The 15,643-nt window shown below is 36.6% G+C and overlaps 1 protein-coding gene across 1 annotated transcript in view; it reads right to left on the minus strand.

Annotated features, from left to right (window-relative positions):
• Window positions 1–8,049: 8,049 nt before the first annotated feature.
• The window catches only part of LOC145983021 (relaxin receptor 2-like), a gene marked incomplete at its 5' end in the record, with an annotated part of 151,354 nt that continues 143,760 nt past the window's right edge, over window positions 8,050–15,643 (minus strand). Inside the window, one exon of the mRNA XM_083116301.1 lies at window positions 8,050–8,267. Within this exon, the coding sequence (XP_082972427.1) occupies window positions 8,172–8,267 (96 nt within the window). The remainder of the gene's footprint in view (window positions 8,268–15,643) is intronic.

Below are 15,643 nucleotides of genomic sequence, written 5' to 3' on the forward strand. Positions count from 1 at the left end.
CTTTGGTATTTATATAAAATTTCTTGGGGTTCAAATCAAAACTCTATACTTAATAAACCTATAACAGGTTGTCAAAATTCTGTATATTAAATCAAATAGATTTGTAATTCAATTTATACAAATCTGCAATATTTTTGTATTTAAAAATTTGAGCAGTACTGCAACAATACAACCTTACTCTTCAACAGCTTTTACAATACTGGTTGATATGCAATGCAAAATCTCTTTATATACCCTAAGCACGGACCGTATTGAAAACATCTGGGTGGGTGTGGGTGGGTGTGGGTGTGTATGTGGGTGGGTGTGGGTGGGTGTAGGTGTGTATGTGGGTGGGTGTGGTCAACGTCAACGTCAACGTCAACATCAACGTCAACGTCAACGTCAGGGTAAACGTCAACGTCAACGTCAAGATCAGGGTCAAGGTCAAGATCAAGGTCAAGGTCAATATGTGTGTGTGTATGTATGTGTGTGGGTGGGTGTGGGTATATATGTGGGTGTGGGTGGCTTAGTTTTAAGTGTGGCCAAAAAAAATATCAAGAGGGGCATATTTTTGACAAGTTTATGGACAACAATCTCACAAAAGTGCCTTTTATAAGTGTGGGCAAATCAATCTGAGGGGGGTCATACTTTCTCGGAAAATTCCCGAGGGCATTTTTACAAAAATCTTGGATTAGACAGAGTTCCACACTTGAGCAAAAAGCTCATATGGGCATGTTGAGCTTGTTTTAAGTATAGGCAAATCTGCCTGAGGGGGGTTCATACTTTCTCGGGTTTATAATAGGTCAAATAACACTACTTGGGTGCACAATATCAGGGTGGCTACTTGCTCCGAATTCTTTGAATTCTGGGAATTTTGCTTGAATTATTTATACATGAATTTTCGTAAAAAAAAAATACAAGCAGATGTTTTATTTTATATTCATCTTTTAATTATCTTTCAACGGAAACATAGTGTGGTTACTTCGCAAGGCGTGAATGTCACAAACGGACCGAACTGACAAATGGACAAAACCACACGGATCAGAAGTTTGCACTTTGGACTGTGCAGGTAGTAGAGACAATTGAATGTCAAAACTGAGAGGGAAGGGGTCAAAGATAGGGGTCGAATGATATGGGTACCTGGGGGAAACCCTGGGGGGTAAAGGCGGTCAGGGGCGTGATGCTGATCACATCACCCCCACCCATGACCGGATCAAGAAAGTGTGGGGCGTTACCTCCACACCCCCTACGCCTTCATGTCGTGGTGCTAAGCACAGGGGAGCACTTTATTTTTTTTTGCATTCTCAAGAAGAAGAAAATAATTTCCATGAACCTCATATCAAAATCGGTGAATTTTCAGCTTCATCGCATCACTACTTGAGGGTATTACAATTGACAACGAAACTATCCAAATTACAACATTAATGTCTATTTTTCTAAATACATAAAAATATTGTACTCTCTCTACTCTACAATGCATAAAAAATAAAATTAACAGCACATAATAAAATTAAAAATGCAATTATTTCCTTACGCTATAATGTCCTAACAAATTGTCTCCCAATATTTACATCACTGCCAGAAATGCACCTGAGCATTGAGTTATCATGAAAGAAAGACATATTTTAAGATCTGTTCTGTATTTTTCATAAATATTATTTTTCTACCTTACAATTATTACATATCTGCTCATGCTACATCCACTATTATTTGTTGAAGGTTAGGGAAAATAGTTCTTTATTATTAGAAGCAAACTTAATTTCATTCATTGTGTGTTTTCTTACCTACTACCCAGTAGAGGCGATTGGGTTCCAAAACTGAGGGGGGAGGGACAGTTTATTTCACTTTGTACATAAGGTTTAGCATAGTGTTTGAGGCAAAAGTGCCGAAAAGTGATGGGGGGTCACTGTTACTACCATATCATATCATTACACTTTCAGAGAATCTTCCAAGTTTGCAACTGCAATGTATGGAACGAATTGCAAGAATACAGTAGAAAGAAGCAACATTCAAAACCCTGGCCTGATACTCAATAGGCCACCCGGGCGAAGACTTCATGAAAATATGGTTTACTGATTTGGTTTGCTTCTGCCACTTTTGGCTAATTGCAAATATGATGATGAGTGATGATGTGATAAAACTTATAAAGGGACACTCATAAAGAACACCAATGCTCAGGCAAGGATTCAAACCCAGGACCCATGATGTTGAAGCACGTTGTGCTAACCACTTCACAATGGAGGGTGGCAGATAAATATGGTTTCCACCTCTTAGGAAATGGAAGTAGTAGTTCAAACATAACAGAAAGTGATATAGATTCCATGGGAGTAAGGTGATATGGTGATATAATGTATACTAGGTAAAAAAGGCAGACAATAGATTTAATGTGCCATTGTAAATTTTACAGCAGCATTGCTCTTTGGTTTCTAAATAAAACAAACATTTGGTATCGTTGCAACGTGGCACCCACGTCTATTATTTTCTTTGACTCTGCTCCACCACTATGAGTTCAAGTAACTCCTCTGACGGTTTGTCAGTGGCAAATAAGGTTTCGAACAATGAGCGTCAGTGAATGTTGTACTTTTTACAACATGCACCTTCCCTTGTAGTATTTTATTTTTGTTGGTCATACTGTTTGGAAGTAATTTTGTTTTATTCAATATGTCACATAGATTAGATACAAGTGAAATAAGAACGATCCTTTCATGAATCTTCAGGAGAGGAGGACGATGTAGGAGCAATTAATGATTTAGATGAAAGCGACAGTGACCCGAGTGAAGAAAATATTGAGCATATTGATCATTCTGATGAAAATGAGTATGAAAGTGATGGTGAAAATTTATAAGATGGAGGTTTAAAGTTTCAATAATGTGTTTATAGAGAATTCGTGCTTGGTTAAGTTATTAAAAACTATTTAGTGCACAACAAAATTTGTCAGATTTCCAAGACAAGAAGAAAAACGTTTTCAAAAAGCAGCATATCCAGAAACAAAACATTTGCTTACAGTGTGTTGATTATAACCTAGAGGAAGAATACAACAAGACAAATCAGTCATCAATGGACAGATTATCTTTGCAACCATTCTTATTTTTTAAAATTTCAGTGTTTGTGTAATTTTCCATTTGTTTTTATTTGCCATCATGTAAGTTCAAGTGAATTAATAAATTACTGTAATGAATAATCTCTTAGATGCTTTAGGTTCTTTTGTATTATTGAAAAAAAACCTTTTCACTAAATTATAAAATAATAAAATAATTTAGAATCTTAAAATTAGAGTTTAAATTCCACTTTATGCACATAGGTCTATAGGCCAATTGGGATTGGACCTACAGTTTAAAATGAGATCAGAACCACTGTGCAATATGCTTCCAAAATTAATAATTTAATCTTACCCAATAAAAATAAATCAAAACTATTAAAAATAAAAATAAAAAATTAGCTATAAATGTAGAAACATAAAAGAAACATAGTCAAGCAGTACAAATTAAGCACGCAAAAGCAGATAATTTATATAGGTTGTGTAACGCTATTCCTCGCTCGCAAAGGAATATGAGTCAGATTGTGTGCTATCTGTTATTCGTTTGTTTCCTTATTTTGGGGGAAGTAATACGTCACCAGGTCATGTGACTATGGAATGGAAAGGCTCTCCCATGGCGTGCAGAGCTCTCTCTCTCTCTCTCTCTCTCTCTCTCTCTCTCTCTCTCTCTCTCTCTTACTCTGGTAGCGGTTGGGTTCACATCTCAAAGCTCTACCTTGAACTGGTAGAATAAGTCTGTTGAAGTAATCATCTCTGTACTGGTAGTATTATTAATATATTTAAGTTTAATCTAAGAGCCATATTACTTGAGTTAGTGCCCGACCCTGTGGCCGAGTGGTTAGCACATCGCGCTGCGACGCCAAGGGTCCCGGATTCGAATCACGGTCGGGCTTGGTTGTTTGTGAATGTCCATTCATCAATTTCATCACTCATCCCCATCTTCGCAAATTAGTCAAGAGGCACAAAACGCGAAGTAAAATAAACTAAATCAAACTACTTGAGTTAGTTAATTAGCACTATTATTTTTATGTTATGTTTAATGCTACCATTATGCAGATGGTCCTTTCAGAGTTGACCGATATCCACTAATCATGTTCGTTTGTATTCAATTAGATTTATAACTTCCTTATTCAAAATTCCTGATTAATAAGATATTTTCCATGTAAGAATAATACAGAACATTGAACCAGCCCTAATACGTAATTGGAAACACAATCTGATTCCGGTACATTTATTTTGGCCTATATGAAGTGTGTTTATATTTGTAAGTTGAATGATTAATGTCATTTATATGATATGTTACGCTAGGTTTCTTGTGGGAAAAATTTCTATTGTTGAAGTTACTGATGTTATATATGACAAATTTCTAGTCGTAGTGTTTCCTCAATAAACTATTAAATATACTATTTACTATTCGTACTTCCCACAAAGGCCTCAGATTCTGCTAAATATTTTAATAAGTAAGGGTAGTCAAATTGTCAGCCCATAGTGTATATATAATTGTAGAGGACTAGTGGTATAGACCAAATCTAAATTATACAGGAAAATACTTGGGTGGTGACAGTTGTAAAAAGTACAACACGCAACTGATCGCAAAAGTGAAATAAGCGTGCATCCCGAAAGGTTAAGATTGTTTCATTCCAAAACTATCATCGAACACACAAATTTTTAACATAATTAAGAAATACTTCATCTGTTTAGTGATTTCTTACTTAAGGGTTTTCTGGAGAATTAATTTGTTTGTGAGCAGCCATCAGTACCATTGAAGCAGATAGGTAAGTACGATGTTAAAGTGATGAAACGAAGAAGTTACATATGTTTGTGGAATATTAATTTTTTACCGAAATACGTGTAGCAAGTATTTAACACAAATTCACACTTACAAATTCTTACAAGTTATTTTCAAAAACACTAAAGTTATGTATTGCATTCATACAGTATGGTAGAACCTGCAAAAATTCAAGCATTTGTGAAAATGTTACATCAAAAATTTGGCTATCCCAACTGCGGACGATAATTTTTACTGAAATGTTATTTTTTCCTACTTTGTAATTGTGGTGTACATACTTTAGGCTGCTTTCATATAATCGAAAAATTTGCATGAAACTTTTCCAGTGTTTACTCATAGCATATTATGTGCCACTCCCAGAAAAAAAAAAATAGTACCGCCTATGGTAGCCTTTGGCAATATGCTTTCGAGGCGTTCATAGATTTTACCTAAATCTCGTCAACTTTTCAGAAAATCTGCCCCCTCCCCTTCTCTCATTATACCTCGCACCTACTTTCGCATCCCCAACCTTCATAATAATAATAATAATAAAAGCGGGAAATAATAGCGCTCCCACGGATAGTGACGTTCCTAGAGAAGTGGTGGATGTCACCACTCCTCCTTTGCTTCAGTGTTCCTATAAAACGTCCGACTCAACACAAACAGGTGAAACAAAGCACGTTGAAGAATTTCTCCTTGGTCTTTTAAGTATCAGATTATCTCAAGCCTTCCCGATCGCGTGGTTGCAACGCTGTCACCTTTTAATCATGTTGTACCAAGGTCGAATCCCGGTGGACGAGCATTGATTTGTGGTTTAGATTCCACTTTAAACTGTAGGTCCAGTTCCCATTACCTTATCTGAGCACAAGAGTGTACTTAGAATATTTTATTCAAAATTTCTCCTGTGGAGCTATTCCATATTGAAACACCCTGTATTCTTTTTTGACCTATCACTGTACTTAGTGCTAGTGTGAAAGAAGTAGACAGAAAGCAACAGAGAAAATTATACGCATGCGCGTCTTTAAATGGGGGGGGGGGGGGTCAACGGGTCCAAATCCCCATTTTGGTTCAGCAAAATTACCAGATTACCTGTTCCATCCGCTTATTCATAAAAATTTCTTCGAACTTATTTTATTATCCTAAATTAGAGACATATAGGGCGGGATACGGATGGGAAGGAAATTACGTAATTCCACACACCAGATGGAACTGCAGATTAAATGTGTGCAAATTCCTGATAGTTTCGGAATTTCTGCAATAAGAAACTGCATTGGGACTGTCAAATCAGTTTTATTTTTTTCCCTCGAGTCTTCTTAAAGGGATTTGGTTTTTAAAAACGCAGTGCAAGAAAACCAGGGAAACACCGTAACATTCTCAAGTTGTTTGGCACAAAATGGACAGAAAAGTATCCATACTAAGTAGCTTGACTTCCGGAATTGTATTTAATTGTAGAAACTTTAAAATTTATTAGAAGAGAAATATTTCAGCAAGCTCTTCAGTTTCTTCACTGTGTAACCTATGGAAATTTTGAAATATCTCCACTTGTTCTTCTAACCAAATATTTTTCATGCAATGCAAGATTATGTTGAGCAGCTAAAAAGGTAGACTGTTCTGTACTGTGAACATGTCAGTATCCTAATAGAGATATTAAAAAAACAAACTAAGAGAGTTCTGAGAACTTTAAATTGAAATTTATTCCAAAGCAGAGAAAGTACAAAGAGAATATGATGAAGAAATGAAGAGACCTGGAACACCCAGCCGTCAAATAGGAGGAACAATGCACCAGCTGAGAGCACAAAAGAATATTACAAAGTAAACTATTATCGTCCATTTTTTAACCATTATCGTCTATTTTTGTAGTAGAATTGAACTCACGTTTCTCTGAACACAGTCAACACATTGCAAAATTGTAACAACTTATTCCAAAAATGTGAAATGGTTATCCCTCATTCATTGGAACAGTGTGTCAAAATGTTGGATGGCTTGGTTGGTAGATTGGATTTTGATAACCTGATCATTTCTAGGCCTGCCATATGTCCCGGATTTTCCTGGACAATCCGGGAATGATATAATTTGTTCTGGTGTCCCGAATAGTTTCTTTGGGATGCACAAATGTCCTGGAATCGGGTGGTAAAGAATAAATTATTAAGACTATACTTTCCTCAACTTTATTTATATTTAAATGCGTAATATTAAAATGATCATTTTTCTAAAGAAGCTAACTGTACATTGAATCACTCCCTCTCGATAATGCAAGAGTTACCGAGTTAGAAGATGATGCTGGAAAGATATTTGACTTCACGAAAGCGCCGCCGTCTGCTAGCAGCATTGAATTTCAGTTGCACATCTCTTCCATTGCATAGTTAGCTGTTTACTGTAAACAGTCAGTGGTTGGGTGCCCACACTGTTCAGTCCGTAGTTCTCAAATAAAGTTTTGACATTGTGAGATATAGCAACTTAGTTCATTATGGCACCGAAAGTGGATTTCTGTTTGTTTTTTTATTATTTTTTATAAAGAATATGATAATGGATATGTACATACACACAACTTTGTCTGGTACAGCCCCCCCCCCCCCCAATCCTGCTCCCCAACAAGCTTCCGGCCAGCAGTACCCGGATTTTTACTTATGAAGTATAGCAACCCTAATCATACCAAAAGTTGAAAGCCCCCTTACGTGAATTATATATACGCCCATGTACGTATATACGCATACCTACACGAATTTAAATTGATTTTTTGCTTAACATCGCTTTTCTGTTACTTTTGACTAATCCGGACGATGAGGATGAGTGATGATTGGATTAAGTTGATGAAGGGACACTCACAAAGAACACGCATGCCCAGACCGGGAATCGAACCAGAGACCCATGGTGTCGTAGCACGCTGTACTAACCACTCCTACACGAGGTCTGCTCATGCGCACACAGAACACACATATAACTATAACCAAGGTAGAGTCCAGATATGATTGTAATAGAATGTGGCTGAAACACCTTTAAGTCACTGAAAAATATGACACAGAATGTTGAGTGGTTAATTTAAAATGCCCTGAAATATTAAAATATTTCATTTTTTTATTCTTCTGAAAATCACGGTCAGTAGAATTACAAAAAATATTCGTTACAGTAATGTCTTCCTGTTTTTCACAGAACACTCTTTACAGCCTTCTAAGTCTAGGTTAATAATAGACTAGATGGTAACACTGTCTTCACACGCCCACTTCCATTAATAAGAACTATAATATTGAGAACGTCCTCTTCTTTGGGGTGGAGAGCCTCAGCAATTGAACTCTTTCTATGGGCGAAAACAGTCTCTTAGTGAAAATGTCCAAAATGTCTTCATAGAAACTCCTTTTCGCGGGAACCCTTTAATAGAAAAGTCGAGAGCTAAACGGTTGAGGCTTGTATTCCATTGGAGAAAGTCCACCGAATGCTCCCTCGACTCGTAACAGACGACCGAACTGTGCTGCTGTGGGTTGCATGCTGAAAGAACGAAGAAAGGATAAATCAATCTTCAGTGTGGAACCTTCACCAGAAAAAGACCAGCTGAATGTTCGCTTTGGCTATTAAACACCAGAGAAACGATCAGCGTATAAGAATGTCAGAGAACTTGGTAACAAAGGAAGCCAAAGCAAAGTATACCGGGTGGCCCCAATTAAAAGTTGCCCAAATGGAGCTCGGTCGAAGCAATGTATTACTGTGAAGCTTGGAACCGATGCATTGGAGACCATGCAAAAGCGAATATTGATGAAATATAGATCAAATATTCACCACCGTGGCGCTGAAGTAACAACTAGTAATTTGAGATTATGCCGGTGCAGAAGTGTTCAATATGCGTTCTGTCTACGTGAATGGCCCTCTGGAAGCGCAGAGCTGTGTGAACAATGATCGCACGATCATTGTGTTCCAGATTTCAGCGCCACATTCGCTTCCTCATGGTCCCACAGCCTCTGTACCAAGCGCAATAAGATGCTTGAAACGGGCTCCAGAGGGAAATGAAGAGCGTAACTCTAATTGTGGCCACTCGGTACAGTTAAAAATTCCGAGAAAGAAAAGGAAATCGACGAAAATAAATTCGAAGAAAAGAAGTAATGTCAGCAAAGAAAATCAGACCAGAGAAAAACAGCAATGCAACAAATATCAGCAAATAAGAGAAAAGTCATTGGAAAGAAAATCGAACAGGGGGATAGTGGACAAGCAACCAATGAAGCAAGGCAAAGAAACGAAAGATGCAAAGGGGGAAACAGAGGAAAGAAGTGAAATGTCAATTAAATAGAAGAGAATCAAAGTAAACAAACAAAATTCAAGGAAAGGAAACTAAGAGTAAGAAAATGAGAAGGAAAGTAAAGGAAAAGAAAAAAACTTTCCCGCATTTTATCTAGAGAAGAACAAACATATGAACTTCACACAAAAATAGGCTAACGAGGCTCTGGCGGCTGAACTCATAGTCAGAAAAATTATCTGTGGAGCTTATGTTGCGTCGTCCATATTAGTGATGGCCCGATCCGGATCCTAAAATTTTTCGGATCCGGATCCAAACGGATCCGTTTGGCTATCCCACATGAGCGATTCTTTGGAAAGTAAGAATGTGTTTATAACATATTGTTACCTGCTAATATATATATATATATATATATATATATACACACAAAAATTACCCAAAGATATGGATTGGCCGAGGCGGCCCGACTCCCTGGCCGAGGCGTCCCGATTCCCTAGCAGGCTCGATCCCCCGATTTGACGCCTTGCGACCTCTTAATTTGGGGCCACATCAAATACTTAGTTTACAACACACCGGTAAACTCGCAAGGAGAGGATCTTAACAGCTAGTCAACACATCAAGGACACCATCACATCACGAGTTACGAGACCAAATGTCCGTAAAAACCTGCGTGCCTTCATTCGTAACGGAGGTGCCCACTTTGAACAAGACGTGTAATGTTCTTTAACTGTAATGTTCATTGATTCCATTCACATGAAAATGAATCAAGTGTTATTTCTTGTACACAAATGTGAATGTTAGCAACATTTGTACCTCGTTGGATAGCTGATGACTCAAGGAAGTAATTTAAGTAATTTGTACGCTTCGTGTCATACCATTTTTGTTATTAATACGTTGCCTAGTAAACTAAGAGTGTATTTTTTTATCAGCACTTGTACGTTTAGACCCACCTGTTACTTACATGTGATTGTTATTTGGGAAAAACTCTTTTTTCAACGAACCACTTATTTATTAGCTATCAGAAAACGCTGAAATATGTGCCATACAATGAGCAGTTTTTTCTCAATTCATCTTTTTATGTGGAAAATTGTATTTTTTTAAAAAAAAAGAATAGAAATTCGATTATCTCGAAAACTACTAATAAGGGTATCATATGGTCAAATTTATTGCAAATTGCTTCTACTTTAACCCCTTTCAGGGAATACATCTAATTACAAGTCACCCTGTATATATATATATATATATATATATATATATATATATATATATATATATATATATATATATATAGTGTGTGTCAGCGCGTGCGCGATTTGTAATTAATACACTTACAAGGGAAGTTATCTAAGTGTCCTCCTCCGATTTCCATGAAACTTCGCAGGTGTATAGAGGGGCCCAAAGGAAGAAATAGTTTCTTTTTGTTTGAGCTAAAAAACTGTTTTAGGGGGCAACCCCCCTCAGATGTCAAGATGAAGACAAATTGACGCGGGGATCTGACCCCTGTTTCCCACCCCGACTTCAATGAAATTTGGCAGGTGTATAGAGGGGCCCAAAGGAAGAAGTACGTGTTTTTGTGTTTCAGCTAAAAAACTGTTTTAGGGGGCAACCCCCCCCCCCCCCGCTAAAATGTCATGATGAAGAGAAATTGAAGTGGAGATCACATTTATGTGTGTTTCCATTTCCAATCCATTCGAATGAATACATATTCGTTTCAATGGCATTTACAATATCACCTCTGACATTTTATGTTAAACAAGTAAGATTATTTTTGTGCACTAGTGTGTTAGCCGATGCGTAGCAAAGTATTTTAGGATCAACACTGTAATCGAAGATCATAATATTGTACCTTTTAAGGTGTGGTAATATTATAATGGGATTGAGATACGAAACTCTCGGATCCGGACCCAGATCTGGTATTTCGAAACCGGGTCCGGATCCGCAATTTTCGAATCCGGATCCGTTTGGCCATCCCTAGTCCATATGAGTTTGTGATTGACCCTTCGTTTATCGCACATTATAAACATTCTTCCTCGTCGTCGCGTTTACTCCAAAGTGGTGGAAAAGATGTAAATTAAACTGAATAAAATGAAACAAACAGTGAATAAAGTTAAGAACAATATGGATTAATAAAGTTTAATGAACTTCAAAACTGGCCTGGGGTTGTCTAGCTTATGGAGGAACCGGAATTATCTGATATACATGTGAACAGAAAAGTGAAAAATAGGTCAAAACGGAAATCTACCAGCAACTCAAGAAACACAAATTTGGAAAGCATATGTAAGATCAAATTCTGAAAATAATCCATTCGACATGTAACTTCTCAACTTACTCTGGCAAATAGTTTGATTGTACTGTAACTTTAAGATTTTCTCTAAATTCAAAGCTCGATGTATCGGATTTGCTAAAACTGATGAGATTATTCTTGTTGTATATTTCAGAAAGTTCGTCTATTTAAGGCCTACTTTATGCATAGAGAGTAATGGAAACTTGATCAACAGTTTTAAGAGTGATTGGAACCATTGAAATATGCCAGAACCATTAATTGAACCTGGAACCTTTCTTCATTGCAATGAAAGCAGATACCAGTTGGAACGGCTACCACAATTATATTCGAGTAAAATGATTGGGTACAAGGATGAAAGAAAAATACCGTTCGGCATGAATTATTCTCATATGAAACACTCCCTCCTCAAAGAAAATGCTATATAGTCTAATTGTTACATTACATCAGTGTGCGAATTAACGGGGGGGATGCCGGGGATTCCCCCCCACAAAACATTTTATCCCCGGCAAGAGAAAATTATTTTTATCCCTGACAGGGATGTTTTATCGCTCTCAAAGAAAATAATATTGAAAGCCTACAGTATACCAACTATGTAGAACACACAACTCAAAAATCATTAGTGTCCAGCACATCGCGCTACGACGTCAGTGGTCCAAATGCGAGAAAAGCGAAGCAAAATAAACCAAATCAATCAATCAATTATTCGTGTCCATTAATGGTCCAGTCATCAAAGATTTCCATACCGAAAAGTATGCAGCCTTCTGGATTAAAGAAGGACTATTCTGCAATTGACCAACCTCATTGTTTATGTATTAAAGTGTTCACAGGAATCTTCTAGATGGTTAAATGGATATTATGTTTGAACCTTGTAATTAAATATCGTCCACTGAGTGGCGTATTTGCGATTTCATTTTGTGAATTGCGTTTTTTAAGGGATAGGCAAATTTTCTCGTATATTCCCAGTCAGTAAACTAAACTATTGCATTGAGGTTCTAAATACACTAGAACATTGGTTCTAACCTAGGTCATTAATACATCTTTATGACGTAATTTAGAAACAGTGTATTTACATTCAAAGAAAACCAAACTCGTACACAAAAAGAGTTATCGAACTAGTGACAACGAAAACTTATCCAAATTTGCAATTACTCGTACAGTGAATATTGTTCTCTACGATTTACAGGCCAGGCTGTCAGTTACAGCAATTAACTGCCATGCCCAACAAAAAGTGTTTTCACAAAATACTAGGAATGTGCAGCATTGGAAAGGAAATATTAATAATTCAGACGCTCGGGACTGAAAAAATCCGCCACTTCCCGACGAGGTTAAAACAATTCTGCAAGGGGGAATTTTCGAAATTTCCAAATGCAGTGTAGATTGCGAATGGTATATACTATTTCCTCTTCATGTGACTGTTTCTACACTTCTGGAATAAAAACTGTTAATTTGAAAAAAATATTTATAGACTAGTGCAGAAAATATAAAGAATTTTCCTAGTTTACATAAGATCCTTTGAAATTTCTCGACTGTTCAGGATTACGAAAAGTCGGGATCTTACTTTGGTAATTAACACCCCCTTCACTTTGGATTAAAGAGAGCAGTCGGTAATCAATGCAGCCTTTCAGTCAGTAAATCCGAGGGATCCGCTAACCAACGACAGGTGCGGTCCTCCATTCATATTGGGGGTTAGGCGTATAGCTGACAACTCTGCACTGTAAAAAGACATGTCAAGAGACAGCAATATAAGGCCATGGATGTTCCCAAGGTAAAATATTCCGGAGGTAAAATAGTCCCCCATTCGGATCTCCGGGCGGGGACTACTTTGGGAGGTCCCTGGACTAAGGATAAGATCTGCATTAGGAATAAGGATATTAAATTAGGCACCTGGAATGTTCTGAGCCTTTACCGGCCTGGGGCATTTCAGTGTACAGTTACTGAGATAGTTAAGTATAAATTAGATGTAGTAGCTGGAAGTTAGGTGGCCAGGAGAAGGGAATTGTAAAACTAAAATTATACTTTTTTTCTATGGTGGTACTTAAAATCATAATTTTGGAACAGGCTTTTTCATAAATAATAGAATTATCTCTGCTCTCAAAACAGTAGAATTTATTAATGATAGGATATCATATGCAGTTTTACAGGGTAGGTGGTGTAAAATTATTTTAATAAACATACATGCTCCAACGGAAGATAAAGATGATAATACTAAACATGTTTTTTATGCAGAGTTAGAACAGGTCTGTGATAAATTTTCTCAGTATGATATGAAAATTCTGTTAGGCGACTGTAATGCACAGATTGGCAAAGAAGAGACATTTAAACCCACGATTGGTAAAGAAAGTCTTCATGAATTAAGTAATGATAATAGTATAAGATTGATTACTTTTGCAACCTCAAAGAATTTAATTGTGAAAAGTACCACATTTAAACATAAAGATATCCATAAATATACCTGGTCTTCTCCAGATGGTAAAACTCATAATCAGATAGATCATATTCTCATTGATAAGAGAAAGCATACTAGAATAATTGACGTTCCTACACATAGAGGTGCTGACTGTGCCAGTGACCATTATTTAGTAATTGCTAAATTAAGAGAAAGACACGCAGTGATAAATCATAAGCAACAAAATCTAAAAGTTATAAAATTTAATACAGGAAAATTTGCTGATTAAAGAATTAAGAAAGATTACCAAATTAAACTGTCCAATAGATTCGATGTTTTGCAGGATTTAAATGATGATGAAAATATAAATGAAACAGACGTAAATAAGAATTGGGAGCACATACGTAATGCAATAGAATCAGCAGCTAAAGAAAGTATAGGATACCATAAGCCAAGAAAAAGTAAGCCATGGTTTGATAATGAATGTCATAATTTAGTAGAAATAAGAAATCAGGCTAGACTTAGGTGGTTAAATAACTCTGATGATACAAATCTAAGCAATTATAATACACGTAGAATAAAGCGAGAAGTTAAACGCACGTTTAGAAGTAAAAATAGAGATTACTTGAAAAGCAAAATTAACGAAATTGAAACAAACAGCAAAACCAAATATATCAGAGATTTACATAAAGGTGTAAATGAATTTAGAGAGGAGTGGCAACCTAAAGTAAACTCGATAAAAGATAAAGACCGTGATTTTCTAGCTGACCCAAGCGATATTCTAAATAGATGGAAGAACTACTTTAATGACCTTTTAAATGTCCATGTAGGAGATAAATCAGAAGTAAATGAAGTGCACACAGCAGAACGTTTAGTTCCGGAACCTAACTTGACTGAAGTTAAAGATGCTATTAAAAGGCTAAAGAATAACAGAGCACCTGGCATAGATTTAATACCAGCTGAGTTAATTAAATATGGTGGAAATTCGTTAATATGTCAAATTCATAAATAATTTGTTTAATATGGAATAAAGATGAAATCCCTCAACAGTGGAAAGAATCCGTAATTGTTCCTGTGTTTAAAAAAGGTGATACAATGAACTGCAATAATTACCGTGGATTTTCTCTACGCTCAACAACATATAAAATATTATCTAACATTCTTTTAACAAGACTAACCCCATATGCTAATGAAATTATAGGTTATTATCAATGTGGATTTAAACGTAACAGATCAACTACAGATCAAATTTTTCACATCAGACAGACACTTGAAAAAAAAGTGGGAATATAATCAAAATGTCCATCAGCTATTCATTGATTTCAAAAAAGCATATGATTCGGTCCATCCATCTTTGAAAATTACAGAATCCTGAGGAACCGTTGCACCCAGGAAGTACGAAAATCAAAGCACCGATTCGCGTCTGAACTACTAACATACGAAAGCAAACCTGACGTCCTCTGGAAAAAATTGAAAATACTGGGAGTTGGGAAGCGGAGAAACCACGAATCCATTAATAAATTTCCACCGGAAGTATTGAACGATCACTTTTGTGATCTTCCGATCGTCGATGATAATGTGAAACACGAAACGATTCGTAACATTGAAACAGGCTCCACAACTGCTCCAAAATTTTGTTTTTCTTATTTTTCGCCAGAACAAGTCAGAAAATCGTTACAGAAGATAAAGTCATCGGCCGTAGGAGTAGATGAAATTTCTATCCTCAAGATTAAAAAAATTCTCTACCACGTACTTGCTCCTATCACTCATATTTTAAATTTTTCTTTAATTACCGGCGCATTTCTCGCGTCTTGGAAACTCGCCCTGGTACGCCCTATACCTAAAACAAACAACATAATAAACGTCAACGATTACCGACCAATCAGCATCCTCCCAGCCTTGTCTAAAGCCCTAGAGCACCTCGTTAGCGATCAAACCCGGGACTTTCTAACGCGAAATAATTTAAT

The sequence above is a fragment of the Lepisma saccharinum genome, unplaced genomic scaffold, assembly GCF_977018435.1.
Source record: "Lepisma saccharinum unplaced genomic scaffold, izLepSacc3.1 HAP1_SCAFFOLD_555, whole genome shotgun sequence".
NCBI lineage: Eukaryota > Metazoa > Arthropoda > Insecta > Zygentoma > Lepismatidae > Lepisma > Lepisma saccharinum.